We start from the raw sequence: 20,691 nt of genomic DNA, 5'->3' as shown, positions 1-20,691 counted from the left end.
GCCTTTAACTCCAGTATTTGAGCCAGATTCCTAAATTCCTAAATTCCTAAATCCTTTTCTTGATGGGCCTTTGCTCAGTTTTCTTCCTAGCTGACTTCTCTGACGTCACTATTAACACCTCTTTTTTTTCTCCTATCTAATCACTCCTTCTGGACATTGGCTTGCTGCTCCCCAAATGAGTGAGCACCAAGCCTGTCCCTTGGTCCCCCTTCTGTCTACAGTTTGTATGAAGTCAACTAATAACTCAGACATTTCAAACTCATGTCTAATCTTCCAAACTTAGCTATTCTAGGGGAGGAAACCTATTTCCAGGCATCCAAGTTCACCACCTTCATGTCATTCCCCTCCCATCTCCATCACTTCCCAACCAACCATCCCAAATCTCCACTTACACCACCAGCACCCTCATTCAGACTTTCCCTAAACCCCTACAACCTACACTATTCCTATGGTCTTCGTTTTCTTCAAGTCTCTCCCCTTTGTCACATCCTCCACTCATCTGCCAAAATGACTATGCTCCAAGGGCTCTCTTTGACTTCTAGGATCAAACTTTGTCATTCATGGATTTTTCCACAACCTGAAAGAAATCTACTTTTCCAGACATTATTAGTATTATCCCTTTCCATGTACTCTGTCCAGCCAAATTGGAGAAAAGTCTTCTTCCTGTTCTTCATTCACAAGTGTCCCTTCTTCACATCTCCAATAGGGCTGGCCCCATACTTGGAACATTCTTCATTTCTGCAATCCCCAGTTCCTGCAACACTCAGTTCAAGGCCACCTCTCCATGAAGACTTTTCCTGATCTCTCTCTCCCAGCTATTAGAGTTTCATCCCCCCCCCCCATATCTGAATTTTGTCTATACCCCCATCAGAATGTAAGGCCCCTGAATGCAGAGACTTTCCCTTTGGTCTCTGTACTTCAAATGCCTAGTGGATTATCTAATATAAGCTAGTGATTTACTCAAGATCCTGGTGAATGAGTCAATTCAAACATTTATTGAATACCAATCCTATACATACTAGTTCTAGAAGTGAAGTTATAGGTAAAATTTTGTCTCTTTCCTCATAAAGCTTATCCATCAGTAAAGGTATGAAATACAAAGATATATATAGTATAAAAGAAATTTGTCAGGATTGCTACATAAGATCTAAGGGCTTCACAAAAAAGTGATGTTTGAGTTGGGTTTTAAAAAGGAAAAATTGAGGCGGCTAGGTGCACAGTGGCTAGAGCACTGGCCCTGGAGTCAGGCATCCCTAAGTTCAAATCTGGCCTCAGACAGTTAATTACCTAGCTGTGTGGCCTTGGGCAAGCCATTTAACCTCATTTGCCTTGCAAAAACCTTAAAAAAAAAAAAGGAAAAATTCAAAAGATGATTATGGAGAAATAAGAGGAAGGAAAAGGGACAATCCATGTAGAAAGAACAGGCAGTTTCCCTTTTCATAAAGAGAATATAAGCTAGTGACTTACTCAAGATCAAGTATCTTATTCTTCTATTTTTAGGTTCCAGGAGAATAGCATGTTTAATAAGAACTTCAAGCCACATATACATACACACTTGGGATATTAATGTGTATTTGGTGAATTAAAATTCAATACTTGAAATAGACCACTTGGAGCTAAAAATGTCTTAAAATGATGATGCAAGAGTATAAATCATATTTTCATTCCCTTTGGCTGTTTTTTCCAACCTGAATACATTATCTCCAAACTATAATCTTAATTTCATTGATCAAAACTGCATTTGATGTTAATGGTAACAAAATATTATCCCAGGTTCACTTTCATAGGGAAGCCTATGAATGATGTCTTTGAACTAAAAAGATTCTTTTCCTTCAGTTATCAGACATTTAAAGTTAGTGTTAAAGTTGGGATAGAGTTTCTTAAGTAGTTTTTTACAAAACAGCCCATAAATGTCTGGGGAAAGTGGGGAAGGTATTATGAATAATAATGACTGTCTTTTGCTCCAAGAAAGGCATCTACCTTTCTCCCCACCATAACCCAGAATTGAAAAAGTCAGTCCCAGGCCACAAAGACAGACTTCCTCAAGAGACCCAGAGCTTTCCTCCACATTTTCATCAAGGTGCTATCAAAAGGAGATGCCAAGTGAGCTAATTCAGGTACTGAAATCACAGGTAAGACAAAATTTCAGCCCAAGGTCTAAAACTTGCTTCTAAGTATACCTCAGGAATAAGAGATGTACCGAGGTGGGGAGGGGGGCTGTTAGTATAAGAAGATTGAGTAAACGTCAATATTACCCTCCATTGGCCATTTCTCTTTCCATGCATTGAGTAGGCCTTCCCCATACCAGACTGCTCAAGGCTTTACACCAACTGTCCCAACTTGCCTTTATATCAGTTTGTCTGAGGACATGCAAGGGACTCATTGGGCAAAATAGATACCAGGAAGGAGTGAAGACTTTTAGAAGTGAGAGCAAGGTTAATAGGTGGTTGGCAGGGCTTCTGGAATTAGGTACAGGATTGAGAAGTGCCTAATCATTTGACAATGATTGCCAGAGGAACCTAAAGAAAGGAAATTAAGACAGAGACAACTTGACCTACCTGCTTTATTATTAGTTTTCTTCCTATTCACTCTACATACCTGACCCAGTCTCCTCCCCCACCATGATTTTGGTAGAAAAAAGAAGACAAAACTATTACAGCCAAACTGATTTACGTGGCCATATTGTTTCTGAATCTAGTCATTTTCTAGTTTTTTGGGGGTTTTTTGGTTTTTTTTTAGGTTTTTGCAAGGCAAATGGGGTTAAGTGGCTTGCCCAAGGCCACACAGCTAGGTAATTATTAAGTGTCTGAGACCAGATTTGAACCCAGGTACTCCTGACTCCAAGGCTGGGTGCTTTATCCACTACGCCACCTAGCCGCCCCCATTTTCTAGTTCTTAATAGGATCACTTCTCGGTTTAATTTTTTTTTTTTGAAGTAAAAATGGTCATTCCTGGCCTCTTTGCTCCATCTCTCCCTTAATCACTGAACAGTTAAACTGAGACCTTTAAAAGACCCAAGTTTCTCACTCTATTCAGGAGTATGTCTAACCATCCTGGATCTATATCTGGCCATGAGACTCAAATGACTCCTGGAGAGAAAGTGAGGCTGGTGACTGCACAGAACCCCCTCACTCAAATCCAATTCATTCCCAGTCATGGCATCACCTTATTCTTTGAGAATAAGAGACAAACAATAATAATGGGGCCACTCCCAACTCTACCATGGACAAACTCATAACTTGGCTGCAACACAATAATTATTGCTATTTTTAACATCATCATGACTAGGGAATGACAGCTGACTTTAAAGTGTGAAACTTTGATAAAAATCTTATGCCATCAGACTTTTTTCTTGATTTTAGACTTTCATTAGAACAACAGGACATCCAGATTCAATGACATGATTCTAGCATACTTATTTTCTATTTCTACTATAGACTCTAAAAGATGGATACTCATTAAAGTAGAGGATTTGTAGGATAAAGGGATTAAAGTCTTTAAATATTTTTCTATAGAGGTTTGCCAAGGTAATTTGGGCCTCCTGGATACCTTTAAACCACCTTCCTAAAATAAGTCTTCCTGGGATGAATAGTAGTTTTGGGGTCCTGGAATAAAGAGAAAATGGGGAAGTGGAAAAAAGAACAGCAGTCTGAAAGTGAAAAGTTAAAAGATTATACTAGCAAGTAACCAGAAAGTTCATCTTTGTCTAGATGGACTGGAGTTCTTGTCAGTGCCAAACCACCCAGGAAAGCCAGTCCTAATCCCAAGTTACTCAGCTGTTTCAGTTTAATGATGAGGTGAGGCCATCCTTCAACATAACTAGTCTGAAGAGGCTCAAACATTTCAATTTCAAAGTCTGTAAAGTTCAAGGCTAAAAGTCCTAAAGACTTTGGGAGTTGCATGGATAGGTATGTGCATGTACATCAATCTTTGTGGTAGACCAAACTGGCCCTAGACCGAAGTGCCAGGGCCTAATGCCTAGAAAACCATTGTTTCTCACCAGCCAGGGACCAACCCACCAAGGTGCTCCCACCCACCATTACCAACATTAATGACAGACAAGTCAAATACTGCTGCAACGTGTTTATTATGTGCCAAAAAAACTACACCACAGCTTACTCCACACATCTGCAGGAGTGCAGTCTTGCCTGCATACACTACAATGAGGTAGGGACTTCACACACAGATTCACAAAAACCCACACAGAGCAGCTGGGATATGCAACAACGCAACATCGGCTCAGCGGGAGGGGGAGGAGAAGGAGGGAGGGTTATGACACTGGTTCTTTGGCACACAGCTTCCCGTAGAGGGGCAAGTTCTATTTTCTTCTTTTAAAAAAAAAAAAAAAAAAAGTCAAGTTTTCAAATCCCAGCAGCATTACCCAACTGCCCTGTTGCTTCATACATTTTTTTTTTTTAACAGAAAAAAAAGGGAAAGGTACTTGTCCCCTCTAAGTGAAAGGGCTCCTGTGAACCTTCATCTGCCCCCGCCAAAAAGCAGCCCTTTTTAGCTCAGTTACAAAAAAGAAAAAATTAAGTCCTGTGACTTTGTGATTAAAAACCTCTATCAACCCCCCACTTAAGTGCAACTTAAGAAAGTGCAAGAAACAGTTTAAAACTATGTACAGCAGCTCCACCATCATTTTTCCGGTCCAGTTTAAATTCGAAAATCTTGGTTTTTTTTTCCTGGTTGCAAACGCCTCTCTCCACAACTGTGAGAAATCCTAAGCCGCAGTCCCCAGACACAAATTTGCATTAATGTTAAAAGCTGCCAGGAAAGAAAAAAATCTCTTGTTTCAAACTACTTAAAAACTGTTTTAAGGAGTGTAAAAAGGAACCGGTAAAAACCCTCGAGCGTAAAATATGAAATATGATTTTGGTTTAAATGAAGAGCAAAGTCTCCTTGTTGTTACAGTAAAAAACACCAGCTGAACACTCAGTTTATGCCGTTCAGGTGGGGGTTAAATAAATGGAAAGGCACTGTATGGCAACTGCAAACATGGAGCCACTGAGACCTGCGTCATTACCATCAGTATTGCGAGGAATGTAAAAAAGCGCTTTTAATAAATAAAAAACCTAGACGAAGGCATCTGCATAAACACCTTCTCAACACGTGGTCCTTTTTTGCTTGTCATCAGCAAACTGAGGAACTAAAGTCTGGGAAAACTGCAGAGTCACTTGGGGGGTAACTGGGGGGGCCCTTCCCCTTTTAACACCCCCTGAAAACAAAACCCGACAAAACTCACTGTGCATTAGTGCAGAAACAAAGACAGATCAGCAAGTGCAAAGGTGAATGTAAGATTTTCCCCATGTCCTTTGAAGTGTGCTCCCAGCTGGGGCCTGAGGCTGGTAGCGACACTCCGGCTCTCACTACTCAGGTTAAACCAGCTTCACCAAGGGCAGATGGACACCCACCCCCCCTCTAGCTGGACTCTCGACTCTTCTGGTTACGCATCAGTGGATGATGGTGACGAAGGCCCTCGGTGCTGTGCCGCCAGTGCCAGCAGCTTCGGCAAAAGTACTTGAAGCAGACCTGGGGGGGGGGGGTAAGGTTATAAGATGAAGAAGAACATTAGCCCTCACATGATCCAATAGGCAGGAGCATCCAATTTCTGAGATAAAAATCAAATTTTGAGTGGGGAAGGGAGAGAAAACAATAGAAATAAACAACAGAAAAACAATAGAAATAAATCATAGACAGTGTTAGTCCTAAGGATCAAACTGTTACAGAGGACCACATATAATAGTCAAAAATTTTGTCCCACAGTATCACCTCTAAGGATCCATTTGCTCTGCATGAAGAGCCTCCTAAATTCTTTGCCCAAGGTATCTTTGTGACTTGACAATATAGAAAAAATTTCAGCATTTTCAATAATCCCTATTCAAATGTACATGTGAACCATGATAAGTGATTCCCCCTTCCTCAAATAGCCTGTCCAATTATTATCCTCATCAACTCATCTAATCCTTTTGCAAACATAGCCTCTGTATCTAATGCATCATTCTGTCCAACTGCTGAGAGAATCCTATGCCATTCCAGAGCTTTTCTTCCCCACTAAGATCTAGGTCACTTTCCAGTGGAGGGCATGCTTCCATAGGGCTATGGCTCTGAACTTGAGAGATGACCACAAAGCCAGGCATCCCCTATCGAGAGCAGTGGGAGAGACTTTCTGTCTAGTAAGCATGCTCCTGGCACAAGAATTTGAGAGTCATGATACCTGTAATCTGCCTCAATGCATAAATAGCAGAGCTGCTTTGGCTTCCTTTATCAATGGACTTAATATGCTTTATTAAGCATTTCATTTTCAGGTCTAAAAAGAAAGCTTCAGTCTTGTCAATTAGTAGCCATTTTATTTAGAAGTCAACCTTGGAAGTATTTGGATATTCTTGAGCTGTGTGCCAAAGAGCCAGTGTCATAACTCTCCCTCCTTCTCCCCACTCAGGATATCCCACTCAGGATATAACCTGAGTAGTGAGAGCCACAGTGTTGCTATCTTTTGAATGGAGCTGGAGCAGCACCATGGACTCTAGAGTCTGGCAAAGAACTTTGTTGGACTGCCTGGCTCCTTCCTTAAAAACTCCACAGGACCCAAGTTAGAAGAAAGAAAATCATGGGGAACATAAGAGGGAAGAAGCCAAAAAAAAGTTCCTTTAGGACTATTCAAGTCTTTTCTTCTAATAAACCATTTGCATTAAGTCTCACTGTAATTTAAAATAACAATACTACTTAACCAAAGTACTACCTGACTTAGGAATTTGACATCTTTTCTTTCACTTTAATCTCAGATGAACAAGTTTCCCTTCTTGTCAGGTTCAACACCCCCATCTCTGCAGCCTAGATTAGTCTGGCCTCCAGCCAGAAATTTTCTGGCTCTTTGACTTGGTCTACTACCTCACCCATAAAGATGAAGATGATGATGATGATGATGATGGCAGCTAGGTGGTGTAGTAGATAGAGCAACTGGACTTGGGAGTCAGGAGGATCAGAGTTCAAATCCAGTCTCAGACACTTGACACTAACTGTGTGACCTTAGGCAAATCCCTTAACCCCGACTGCCTTGCATCCAGGGCCATCTCCAGTTGTCCTGATTCATATCTGGCCACTGGACCCAGATGACTCTGGAGGAGAAAGTGAGGCTGGGGACTTTGCACAGTCCCCCTCACTCAAATCCAATTCGTGTGCTTGTCATGACATCATCTCCCCTGATGTTATGGTCTTCAAGAATGAAGGACAAACATCTTCAACCTCATCTTAAATTCTCTAGTAACCTTTCTATTTTCCCTCATACCATTCTTTCACAATTCTCCATTTCTCGGCCAAACTTCCCAAAAGAGCTGACTGTACTTGGGTCTCCTCCTCTCTGCAACCTGACTTCCCAACTCACACAACTCTCTCCAAAGTTACAAGGATGTTTCAATCATTAGATCTAATGACTTTTCTCAGTGCTCATCCATATTATCACACCAAGTGATTACCACCACCCACCTCCCTTCTCCTGGGTCTAGGTCTAACTCTACTCTTTGGGTTTTTATGACACTACTATATATAAATATATAGTCTTCTGTGCTGCGTCTTCAACAAGGACATACCCATTACTGTTGGCATTTCAATAGAACCCTGGGCCTGAGTCCTCTTCACTTTCTCACTTAGTGATCTTATTAAGCTTCCTAAGGGTTCAATTTTCTCTAGGTAGATGATTCTCAGATCTCTCTCTCCTCCTGACCTCCCATCATGAAGTCATTAACTTCCTAAGGGACAGTTCAAAAATGAATTCCTGAAAGTATCTGAACATTTGAACAAACATCTGAACAAACATTTCCAAAACAAAACTCATTGTCTTCCCCCCCAAGCCTGTCCTCTTCTGAATTTATATATTACTGCTGATCTACTTGACTTGCTTGCTCTTTCTTCCTTTACCTATTCCAAACCTTGTTATTTCTCCTTTCACAATCTCTCTTGCTTTAACTCCTTTTTCTCCACGCACACAGGCAAAGTCCAGTTCTGTCTGTCCCTCAGATTCTGTTCTAGCCTCCTCATTGGTCTCCCTTCCTCAAGTCTTTTTTCACTCCAATCTGTCCATGTAACCAAAGTGACATCTATCTGTCCATGTAACCAAAGTGACATCTATTCCTACTCAAGTTCTAATTAGTTCAATCAATCTGACATGATTCTAAGCTCTCTGTATATTAGATCCCAAAGCTATGAACTGTAGATACTAAGATCAATTGCACAATCATAGGAAGCTAGCTAGTCCTATGTGGCAGAGATGACACAACTGCATGCAAAGTCCTAATTTATTTTTCTACCTCCAGATCAAGTTACCATTTTACAATCACCAAATGTGTGTTTGTATATGTGTGTGTGTTTGTAGTCTGTGAAGTAGCCTATGCATCCTTTGACTTCTTAAGTCAATGGAGATGACCCAGTTAATGTCATTTTTGGCTCTCAGGAGCAAGAGCTAACAACCAATGAGAGTCTGTATTTCTTTGCATTATGTGGTATCAAACACCCTATTTAAAAAAGGGTCCCAGAAGAAGGGGGCATCTCAGATGGTGAGAAAGATCTGAGGTGAATAAAGTGCCACTGGCTCAGACCTCAGTCTCTTATCATAAGAAAAACAATTTTGATTCCCCACATTTTGAAGCTCTTCAGTGTGGTCCTATCTTCCAATATGCTTCTCTTTCACTGCTCTTCATTGTCCAGTCTGGCTGGCATGGCTCACTTGTTCCTTGCACTCATACTGCCTTCTCTCCAATCTCTGAGAATGTCATTGAGTACTCCGTGCCTGAAAAGTTCCAGGTTACCACACTCTCTGCTTCCTGTATGCCCTGGCTTCCTTAAAGATTCATTCCAAAAATCACATTCTGAAGAAGCCCTTCCCAGGACCCCTCCAGCTACTAGATCCTTCCCTGTTAAGATTACCTTCCGTTTACTACATATGGAGTTATCTGTAACCTAATTATTTATACACTACCTCCATTAGAATAGAAAAATTAGGAGTCACTAGTTATCTATATTCAATTGTATTTTATTTTAATTTGTTATTTTAACCCCGTTTCTGCCACACTAAGAATCCTGAGTGTTTGACATCTCTGCTCTAGGAGCCAGTCAGATCAGACAACTGGGGAACAAGAAGACTCACCTGATCTCGACAGAAGAAGGGACCTGGCTGAGAACTGCAGATGTGACACAGAGAGTCTTCTAGGTAGGGGTCAATCTGAACCTGTACAAAAAAGCAAGTTATAGATGAACTGTGTCCTGAGCATCCATGGTCAAGAATAGGAGGGAGGGCAGATTATTCTGCATTTAAGGATGAAGAGGACATTTATCCTTCAGGAAGAGATCCACAACAACAAATAGTTTCTTATTGTCCCAAAAGAAAGCTGTATGGACTACCTTCAGGGAGCAGTTTCATAACCCTCAAGGAGAGTACTAGAACTTCTCAAATATTGTCAAATTTGGACAAGATTCATAATACATAAATCCTACTGGCAACTAGTTAGACATAGAGGAAACAAAATGTGGGTATTTTGGTGATATTCCCAAACCACCTATACCCACTTTTATATCATGTTGGATTTTATTTAAGTTTGTCCTCTCTGGGACATGGTGAATCAGTATTCAACAAAAGCCATAGGTCTCCAGAAACCTTGTCTTCATCTTTTTATCTCCCATAACTACATAACCCATTGTGATACCTCACACCCACAGCACTGCCAGGAACTACAGGTCTGAGGTAAACCAATTCAGGTTCCTTTAGTTCAATTAACTGGACCTGTTATACCATGGGATAATTCAATCACAGGGCATTTTCAAGATGTCATATTACGGACACCACCAACAAGTACCATTCCATTCTACTCACCTTCTTGGTGAACTTAGTAGTTTTGATCTCCACAAAAGCAGCACTGACTGCCTTCAGATAACTGCGTTGATTATTAAAAGTCACTCGGCCAGACCCTGAAAATCACATGACCATGGTTTACTATCTTAACAAGTCTCTCTAAAATTCCACAGCCTGACCTCAAAGAAAATTCCAAGATCAATCACATGGAGGTGAATATACTCTCCTTGTCCTGCTAGCCCAGAACAAGAAGAAAGACAGTATATGCTTGGATGGGGAAAGGGAAAAATTAGAACCAGTTAGATGCCAAAACCAGCTTTTAAAAAAAGAATAAAAGAACCATCAAGAGACTGGACTAAGAAAAAGATTTCTAGTGATATCAATAGAACTGCTCTACCAGTAAAAGACAAAGCAGAAAATTTCCGAAGAGCTCCACTCTGAGACAGATCCAACAAAGCCCAATGTTTTCACCTGCTACTTGTCTCTGATGTCTCAGATTCAGAATTCACAGTGTATACACCAGTTAGCACACAGAATTTGTTTCTAGCCTCCTTTTGCTAAGACAACATATTGACTCCAGGAACACGACAAGATGACAAATGCATGTTCTAATTAACTTGTTAAGAGTACGTGCACTGTTTGAGGGAACAGAGGCTGTATAATATGCCAAGGGCAGCAACCCAACCTCCAGCTCCCCAATCAACAAGGGACAGTCACTTCCCAGTCTGACTGCTGGAGAAATGGGGAACCACAAACTTCTATTAACAATTCTGAAGTGGAAAGGACAGCAAGAAAGTTTATAGAATTCTAGGCTAGCCCCACAATCTTCCATCTTATGCCTTCCTACATCTGATTTAGCTTAACTTCAGTTGTTTCCAGGTTTACCCACTACAGCTAAAAACTAGGTGAACAATGGTTGTCTCTAGTCTCACAAGTATGAGGTGGGGGTGAGGGGGAGTAAAAATGCCAGGCTAGAGCTCTGTGGCATAGGACATGCCTGGTCATACCCAGTGAAGAGAAGAAAGGAAAGGGAATGATTTTTTATCAGAAGAACTGACAAACTAGCACTCACAAAAAATGTCGTTTTCCTTCCTTAGTGGAAAAGGTCATTAGTCATTCCCTCGCACCCCCCCCCCCCCCCAGAGAAGGAACTGTACATGAATCAGAGTCAGGTGTCCCAATGATTTCCCCTCCTTGAGAACCAAGCCTGAGGTTTGCCACATCGCCCCATTTCTAGCCTCAGTTATTTCCCTGTTGATAAAGTGGCACTCACCAATAGGATACTTGTGCTTATCCGTGTCAATACCAGCATACACTACTCCACCGAACAGATCATTTACAATTGCAGCGAGGGCCTCTGCATTGAGCATCCCATGCAGTGCCCCAACAAAGACTGTTCTGCTGGGATCCAGTCTTTGTGATGGGCTCCGGACAAAGTTGCTATCAGCCAAGACCCAGGGGATTACCTGCACCTGAAATCATCCAGAAATCAGCTCATGAGCAAGTCGAGGGGTCACAGAAAGATCATTCACAGGGAAAAAGAAAGTTCCTTAGAGAACAGGCAATATGTTCAGTGACTGAGGCCTTCAGAGTCAATTGCCTTACAAATGGTTAAAAGCTGGGGCACCATTAATGTGGACCAGTATCCCAGGAAAATGATGAGGCCTTCTACATGCTGCTGCTCAGGAGGCAGAATTCTTGATAACTTAAACTCTGTCCTTTTTGTAGCTGTCTGTTTAATTTTTTGCATGTTGTCTTTTCCATTACCCTGTGGGCTCCTCAAACTCAGAGAATGTCTTACCTTTCTTTGTAACCCCAATACTGACAGTAGTACATAGTGAATCACAGGCTCCTGAAGAGTGTGACAGGATGTCACAAGCCTAAGAGGATCTATCTGAAGTCTCTTGGTTTGATGCTTGATGCATCTAGTTGCAAAGCAGCAAAAAGACTTAAGCAAAATTAGGATCACAATGTGAAGATTCACAAAGGCTTCCAGAGACACCTTCCCATGACCAAGTAGACAGGTTTCCTGAATAAACCTAGGCTGCAGTTCATTAAACCAAGAGGTAGCTTTCTTTGTGACATCCCTCCTTCCATTTCCCAGGTCATCCATCATCCTTCAATACGCAACCTGAGAACAGTCAAGGGATACCTCACATTACTCCTCTACTCCTTTCCCTGGTATTTCTCCAAAGTCTTATTGGTAGGTTAGCTCAGGAATCATGCCCCAATATAGTCCTGGAGAATTGAAAATAATTAAATACAACTTTGATAACTGAGATTTAGGTAGAAGTTTTATTTGGCTTTTCTGATGGATAATAGCATGACCCCAAGCATACGAAACACATTTAATATTTTAATACAGACCATGTTCCAGGCATCATGTTCACTGGTGTATGTGAACACTTAAAGGGTTATCCAAGAAAGATCTGTGATTTTCTTCAGTGAGGAAACTCCCAGGGTGAGGGAAATGGAGGGGAGGAATATCACCGAAGACCACTCCCCTTTCCCACAGTTACCTCTTGGCTTAATGAACTCTAATAAATCTAAGTTATAAGTTCCTGAGGCACAGGCAGTTAAATGACTTGCTGTGATCTATAGATGAATGTTACCTTAGATTGAATCCAGCACTATCACTTATGCCATGATGCCTGCCTCCTATAAATAATGCAAGGGATTCAAAGACAAAAACAAAAAGTGAGTTCTGCCTTTAAGAAGTATTTCCTCTTTCTCAAACCCAACCATTGGCAGAAGAGTTTCTGAAGCAAGGCCTCAGTGTGGGGGGGGGGGGGGAGAGGAATGGTACCTGCTGGTAATAATAGTAAGATAGAAAGTGAATTGTGAGGGATTCTCAATGAGTTGACAGAAACTTTGAATCATAAAAGTCAGCCTGTCATCTGCAACAGTTTCAAGGTGGTTCAATCAGGACTCAGGAGATTGATAGAATCCACATAAGTGGAGATAAGGATAGCACATGAAGTCTAATGCTTGAGGACTGGTCAGAAATACTGATGAATAAATAGGATAGACAGGGTAAAGAAAATGAGAGCATACTTGCAACCAAAAAACAAAGATTGGTCTGGCAACTCCACAGATGATGAAAAATTAGGAGAAGAAACCCATGGCTTGAAAATAAGTCAGGATAAAAACACAGCTATCTGTATTTGGGATGAGGTCAGGCTAAGGTGTCAGAATAAAACTAGAAAGGAAGGAGCAGATACAAGGCAATGGGAAGAAAGAATTGAGATTTTGGTGCCAAGTTCATCCAGTGCATAAAGGAGGAGTCACAAATGACTGAAATATTTTAAATCTGGAAGAGGGTAATGACAGGAATGGCAAAGTATGAAAAATGAGCTATGCTTTTGTTAGGAGAGGAAGGAGAATTATATGGGTGAATATAAAGTGAATTTGAGACCAGTTACATAATATTTTTTCAAGTGATGACAGGACTGAAGATGCAAATTTAGATGCCATCAAACACATGAAATTAAAAATGAAAAAAAATCATCAATGAATTCACCTTGGGGGAATAGAAAAAAGCCAGAGAAGGCAACGAAGAAAGACTTGTCAGAAGAAAAACAGGAGAGAACAGCACCCAAGTCAAAGGAGGACTAAGTCTCAAAAAGTAAATACGTCACTGTCAAAGGATGCAGAAAAGTCGAAGATGAAGCAAGAGAAAATATTATTAAATCAAATATTTAGGTGGTCATTAGTCACCTTTGAGAGCATTGTTTCAGTACATCAACATTAAGACATATACCAAAAATGTTAAAGATGGAATTTGTTCTAAAAGAAATCAAGTGACAGAGTGAAGACAAGACTTCTCCAAGAACTAGTAAGAAGAAAAAAAAAGCAAAACCCAACTAAGAAAGTCTTATATGGGGGCGGCTAGGTGGCATAGTGGATAAAGTACCGGCCTTGGAGTCAGTACCTGGGTTCAAATCCGGTCTCAGACAATAATTACCTAGCTGTGTGGCCTTGGGCAAGCCATTTAACCCCATTTGCCTTGCAAAAAACTTTAAAAAAAGTCTTATAGATTCACCTAATAAAGAGAAACGATTAAAAGGGCAATATGAAACAAGCAGTGGCTCTTCATTATCATGGACCTTCATGAGGATTGAGAAAGCTAAAAATTTGACCACAGCTATCTGGAGAATGGAGAAGCCTTTATCAAGAGTCAAGGTTCTGAAAAATGCCTCAACAAATCAGCTTAAAAGGGCCAGACAGATACTAAGGAAAAACAGTTAGAAAAAGGTCAATAATAAAGTATCACATAGGATGATAGATTTTGAGTTACAAGGTACCCTAGAAGTTGTCTAATTCAATTCTTTTAGGAAAATGAGGTTCAGAAAGGCAGAGTCCAAGTCAAAGCCAAGATAGGAGTCAAACCAAAAATCAATACTCTTTCCATTTCACAATTGCCTTCCATAATAGAAAAAGAGTTCTAAGAATATATCAGAAAGCCAAGGGAGGAAGAACTAAGTATAAGTTTGTAAAGACAAGCTGAATTAACTGTTTCACTTGAAGGAAACAAAGTCTAGGTCAGAAATGAATGAATACATGGACAAAAGCAGCACAAGATAAAATGAGATAAAAGTAATCAGGACAACAGAATACTATCCATTATTATTTAAGAATATTAGAGAGGACCAAAATAGCCCCACTTCAATCTCTTCATTTTATAAAATGGTTATGGTACTAGGTTCCTTGTCCTGGTTCTCAGTACAAAGCTGAGTGCAAGAGCTGAAACTTCAATACAAGTCCTCCCAACCTTGGGTGCAGTGAAATGAGACAAGTGCAGGAGATGGAGGAATTTTACTGAAGTTATCCTCAGTAACCCAAGAAGTCCCTTCCCAACACCAGGGTTACAAAGAATGAGGTTCCACTCCCTCCTAGTAAGCTCCTAAGCAGACTGAATCATTCTTTTGATGGTGGCTTCTTGCATAGGAATCACAGCACCAGAGTTCTCAGTCCTAGGAGTCAGAAGGAAATTAAGCTACAAAGGACTCACTCACCTCCTTACAGCGCATCCTGCGACTGGACATCTTGAAGTAATATTCACTCAGACCATCTGGACTTAGTGGGTCTTGGGAACAAGCTTGCAGCAGAGCCCGCACAGACTTCTCCAGCTCAAATACCAGATACACGTACCCTGTTTTAATGAGGGGAGGGATAAGGAGAAGACCAGTTAGGTATTCTGGACCACATGACTGGAAACATAGGTTCCATTTTTTTTCCTATCAGCTCACTTGGAAGGGAATTATTTCTGTTGAAGTCACAGCTACTGCTACATCTCAAATATCTTTTCTTAAATAGTGGCTTCTTCTGGACCAAGGGTGCACAATGTTGGGATCAAGAAAAGAGATAGTAATTGTGCCTTCAAGATATTTACAAATGAAAACACCAGCAACTTAGAAAAAGACTAATTAGAAAATAAGCACTATAGGGGGTGGCTAGGTGGCACAGAGGATAGAGTACCGGCCCTGGAGTCAGGAGTACCTGAGTTCAAATCCGGCCTCAAGACACTTAATAAATTGCCTAGCTGTGTGGTCTTGGGCAAGCCACTTAACCCCATTTGCCTTACTAAAAAATAAAGCACTATAACAATTAGAAAAGATGAATACATCAAAATCAAAGCAGTCAATAGAATAAAATCTAATTGGGTTCCTAATAAAGTCAGTAAATTGCTCCTTCATTTGCTTTCTTTAGTGAAGGTGAACGAGGTGGAACTGCACATGATTTCTACAGGGATGGGACTCCAGACAATTCAGGAATAGAACCCCAGGGCTCCTTGAATCCTGACAGCTCCAGCGGGAGCTCAGAACCAGGCCAGCCTCTGAAGAGCGTTGACTCAAAATGGAGTTAAAAACAGCCACAAAAGTCCATCTGTGAAAGTTTACTTCAAAGGAGGTGAAATGTTCACACAACAATTGCTTATTAAGCTAGCATAAGGCACAGTAAATCAGAGTTCAAACAAAAACGGGGAGGGAAGCATGTGCTGGGTCTGGACGAGGTGATGGCTCTGCAATCTGCACCCTGGAGTGCTCTCACCAAGTTACCAGCATGCAGCTGTGACATCCCAGTATCCCTCAGTGTGGTCACATACCAGGGGGAAAAAAAAGTGGTCCTACCATGTCTTTATTACCTTTAGGCATATTACCTTTGGGAGGGCAGCGGGGGTGTTTGCCATCCTTACCAGGCCATTCCACACTCAAAGAGCCAAATACACGGAAGGTATTAATCAATCCAGCTGCAGAGAAAGAATCGAGAATTTTATGGAGGCAGAGAGAAGCAAATGATGTTCAAAAAGAAAAAACTCTTCCTGTCCCTGAGAGACTGGCTATTTTCACCCAAACAAACACAAAGAATCATCTTAGAAACTACACCCCAGACTGGACAGTAGGAACCCTTGTGGGATTGTTCCTGCTCTGACTAGAACAGAGCTGGAAATCTAACCTTCCCCTTATTTTCAAGTCCAATACAGTACAAATACTGAAGCTACTCATCCCCATAATCTAATCATCCCAACAAGGAGCATGCACACTGCTGGGAGCCAGCTCACCTTCCGTGATGTCCCAAGGAACTCCTCCCAGAAACACCTTACAGGAATAGATAGGATTCTTGTAGTTTCGAGGAGGAAGCTGCCCGCTCCAAGTGCAAGTGGCTTCATTCACAGCTTTAAAAGACAAAAAGATGTTAAAGAGTCAACTAAATTGGGATCCTGCAATATTGCTTCCTAAGAAAATGGTTCCAAATATGTCTAACCATGCTGCTTTGGGAGACTTTAGAGGATTTTTACCCCATTCAGATTTTATAACTAGTTAAGATTTTATTTAAATTTCTAATTCATAAAGAATTGGGATTTGACAAGTATTATAGATAAACACTACAAGAAATTAAAAACAAACAAGATGGGAGGAAAAGAAATTCAAGACAAAATTCTCTTCAATCACCTTCAAACAGCTAATACACTCGTGTATCATTGTAATGTTCCTTTGTTTATAATACCAATAGCTAAAAAATTGGAAAGTAATGGGATGTTCATCAAGTAGGGAATGTCCGAATAATTTGTGGTACACAATTATAATGGAATATTTTTGTGCTTTAAGAGATGACGAACAAAAAAATAGAAAAAGTTATTTACATGAACTGATACAAAGTGAAGTGAGCAGGACCAGAACAACTATAATAATACAACAATATAATAATACAATATATCAATATAATAATACAACTATATCAATACAGTGATTAATTGTGAATGACTTAGCTCTTCTCAATCAGTACAAAGATACAAGGCAACCCCACAGTTTACTCATGATAAAGTAGTGATGACATCTGAATACCTACTGAAACATACTATTTTTCACTTTCTTTTTTGTCTAAGACTTCTTGCACAAAATAACTTGACATGGAAATATTTTACATGTTTGGTTAGGGATAGAATTTGGAATTCAAAACTTGAAAAAAAAGAAAATTTTACATGTAAACTGAGGGAAAAAATGAAATATTTCAAAAATTAAATTAAGAACAAAAATTAATAACAACATTAGTTAACCTAAGTTTATTTTTACTGAAAAAGATCTCACTAGTTTGAGTAGAGACCTATCCAACCCACCCCCAACATAGTAGATAGACAAACAAGGTAAGCCTACATGTTCTTAGCAATTTGAGTAGCAAAAGACAACATTATATTAAGAAAAAGGTATTTTTAATTCAAAAAAGTATATTTTTACATGAGAACATAACCTTTCCCCCCACAATGACCTGTATTTCCCAAGAAGGAAGATTGAATTCATCCAATAAAATAATAAAATACCTACTTATAACATTTTTTAGAACTTTCTTTCATCTGGCCCTTTCCCAATTGGTCAGAATTTGTGAGGTTTTTAATGTTCCTTCTTGCTCCTGGACTTAAGTTACAAATCTAATGCATGAATGAAGATGCTGCCAACATAAAGAAATATTCAACAACTTCAATAACAAACAAATTACTCAACTAGTTCAGATCCATGAACTACACACCTAAGGTAGCAACCCTAATGTCAATACCAAGAGATAGTCATTCTTCCTTGAGGGTCTCTGTCAAACTGAGATAAATAGGCCTAAATTTCTCTAAGTCATATATCAGATAGTTTATTAAACTGACAGAAATTAAAAGTTCAATCTGTATTAGTGCTGATTCAGCTAATGTACTTTAATATTTCTCTTAAACCTGTATTTTTTCCTAGCAAAAGTGTCAACTCCCTACCCCACCCTCACACAATCACCTAGTTCAGGGCTGTCCAACCTTCCTTTTAAAAGTTTTTATTCAAACTTTTAGACAATATATTTTTATTTTCCATTTTAAGTGAAAGCATTTAGTAAACCCACAAGGCCCACAGGTGGACCACATAAAATTGCCCTGCGGGCTACATGCAGCTGCATTTTGGACAGTCCTCACCTAATTGTAAAATGTTGAGATGTAGTACCCAAAAATTAGGGATCTGACTTCACTCTCATATTGGTTGTACAGACATTAGTAATATCCTTTTTCCTTCTTTAGAATTTTCCTAGCATAATGTCTCTTGTAGGACTAAATATGCCTTTTATAGAATGATTTGCACCATCTAAACCTAGGTTACTCCTCTCCAAAGACCACAGATCAATGTGATGCTACAGCCATAAATCTAGAGAGCCAAGAAATATTTTGGAAACAGGAGACAGTATTTTGCCTATGTTTAAAAATAAAAAGTGGTGTAGAAAATAGATGAACCATGACCAAAAAAAGGTTGCTATAATAATCAAAGAAATGAGGCAACTCTTAATTTAGAGGAGAGAATTTTAAAAGTGGAAAATTCCTCAAGTCTGAAAACTGGAAGGGACAGAAGGAGAGCACACCTAAGAGGCAGCAACACAGAGCAATGGGAAGAATCCTGAATCAGAAGAGTCCTGAGTTCAATTCCTGTCTCTTCCTGGGCAACCTGGGACAAATTGTCTTATTTTCTTCGAGCCTCAGTATCTTGAACCATAAAATGAAGGGACTGGATGAGATGCTGTTGAGGGTCTCTTGCAGGTCTAAGTCTTCTCATATTAAAAGATAACGCATGGAATAAGTACACGTGAACTTCTTAAATCCTAATGACAAGAATTAAAGTATATCATCATAGGATCACATATTTATAGATAGATGGGGCCTTAATGATAAAAGGGAGGGGCCAGAAAAGTCAAGTAAGCCACCCAAAGTGACAAAGGCATGAAGGGGGAAGGGTTAGGCTGTAAACTCATACAGGCCAACCCCAAATTCGGCTCTTTTTCCAAGATACCACATTACTTCAAAATACCAAAAATCAGAGAAAATACAAATAAGCAGGACTTTAGATAGCCAATTTAGCTTAGAAACCCATCCCCAAAAAGACAAAATTCAGGCTAAAAGTAACCAAGAATAATTTTTAAAAATTCATAGCAGAAAATTAAAATGGATTATTAGGAAACAAAAGGACCTTCCCATCCTTTGACTCTAGGGCATTCATACTATATATATTTTTGGTATTTTCTCTCATAGACAGAAACCCAGGTCATAGGAACCACTGGGCTGCTGTCTTTGGAAAATGGAACTATATTCCACTAATTTGCATAGTTCTATTTTAAAACTTGGGGGATATAAAGTCAAAGAAACAATCCCTGCTCTCAATAAGCTTATATTTTATTCACTATAATTCAACAAAGGAAAGAGAATGTTTTCTGTTTTGTTTCTAATTATCTCCTTGATGCACAGCAATGTTGTTAGTTTTGATAGCTATAGCAGCACACTGGGCAAAATGTTTTCAGATAATATCTCTTCCTTAGCCACAAGTTCAAACTCCATCATTCTCATATATAGTCTTCTAACATGTACTAACATGATAAGAACACTGGAAAAGGTGTCTCCCAAGTCTGATACTACACAGAATCTCATCCATTACTGTTCTCCTCGCAGAACCCTGAGACATCATTCTACAGGTTCATCCACTTCTGCTTGGTACTCTGCTACCCTGAAAACAGAGTCAGCCAACAAACTTTGTAATTTCACTATGTAATCCATCCTTTTTCCAAATGATGCATAAACATATTCAATAGATCTCCTGGAATTAGACAACTTAGACTCTTACCAGTAGGACCCAGCTATAGTCCCATTTAATTAAACAAGCATTTATTATGCACTGTGATAGACTCGGGGGAAAAGGAAATGAAAATTAAACATGCCCAGGCCTTACCTGCAGCTTGTCTATGGAGTCTGGCCTCCCTCTCAATACTAAAAGGATCCTCTGGAGCATCTAACATGTCCCAAGAAGGCCACACTGAAGCTCCAGGCCATCTCTTTGATGCATTGGTAGGAGAGGGAGTTACTGCAGCTAGAGCAGCCTGGTCTTGGTCCAGCCAGGACCCAACGCCCATCTTTAAAGGGTCTCTGGGACCAGCCCCAAGGGGCAGGAAGGGCAGAGGAGGGGAGATGCGAAGGCTGGACTGCAAAGGAGAAAAAAATAGAAATGAAGTAGAGTTTTAAGGATGTGAAAAAAAAAGATTTTTTCAAAAAGTATTTGAAAAACTAATTCCCTAGTTCATACCTCCCCCTACGTGACCAAAGCCTGGGTTCTGTTGTTCAGTCGTTTCAGTCCTATCTAATTCTTTGTGACTCCATTTGGAGTTTTCTTGGGAAAGATACTGGATTGGTTTACCATATCCTTCTCCACTCATTTTACACGTGAGGAAACTGAGGCAATTAAGGTTAAATGTATTGCCTAAGGTTACATAGCTATCAAGTATCTTACAGCCAGATTTGAACTCAAAAAGAGTCCTCTTCCTGACTCCAGGCCTGGAACTATATC

General features: G+C 40.0%; 1 protein-coding gene and 1 long non-coding RNA gene across 14 annotated transcripts in view; one reads left to right on the top strand and one right to left on the bottom strand.

Annotated features, from left to right (window-relative positions):
* The window catches only part of LOC141521009 (uncharacterized), a 34,971-nt gene that overhangs the window by 878 nt on the left and 13,402 nt on the right, over positions 1 to 20,691 (top strand). Inside the window, exons 2-3 of one of the 2 annotated variants that reach the window (XR_012477825.1) lie at positions 9,102 to 9,205; positions 15,554 to 15,754. This is a non-coding gene — a long non-coding RNA (uncharacterized LOC141521009). Of the gene's footprint in view, positions 1 to 9,101; positions 9,206 to 15,553; positions 18,938 to 20,691 lie in introns of those variants that run through there. The other variant, XR_012477824.1, reaches the window with a different exon arrangement.
* The window catches only part of CPEB1 (cytoplasmic polyadenylation element binding protein 1), a 68,467-nt gene continuing 51,844 nt past the window's right edge, over positions 4,069 to 20,691 (bottom strand). For 8 of the 12 annotated variants that reach the window (XM_074233075.1, XM_074233081.1, XM_074233080.1 and 5 more), the window contains 8 exons: positions 20,080 to 20,329; positions 16,407 to 16,520; positions 15,990 to 16,094; positions 14,860 to 14,996; positions 11,118 to 11,316; positions 9,866 to 9,960; positions 9,143 to 9,223; positions 4,069 to 5,532 (listed from right to left, as the gene is read on the bottom strand). In XM_074233075.1, coding sequence (XP_074089176.1) covers positions 5,422 to 5,532; positions 9,143 to 9,223; positions 9,866 to 9,960; positions 11,118 to 11,316; positions 14,860 to 14,996; positions 15,990 to 16,094; positions 16,407 to 16,520; positions 20,080 to 20,329 — 1,092 coding nt within the window. In that variant the 3' untranslated portion in view covers positions 4,069 to 5,421. The remainder of the gene's footprint in view (positions 5,533 to 9,142; positions 9,224 to 9,865; positions 9,961 to 11,117; positions 11,317 to 14,859; positions 14,997 to 15,989; positions 16,095 to 16,406; positions 16,521 to 20,079; positions 20,330 to 20,691) is intronic. The other 4 variants (XM_074233082.1, XM_074233073.1, XM_074233077.1 and 1 more) reach the window with 1 other exon arrangement.

This window comes from Macrotis lagotis, chromosome 4 (assembly GCF_037893015.1).
Source record: "Macrotis lagotis isolate mMagLag1 chromosome 4, bilby.v1.9.chrom.fasta, whole genome shotgun sequence".
NCBI lineage: Eukaryota > Metazoa > Chordata > Mammalia > Peramelemorphia > Peramelidae > Macrotis > Macrotis lagotis.
The sequence above is the reverse complement of the archived record's forward strand: the minus strand, read 5'-3'. Positions and strand labels throughout refer to the sequence as shown.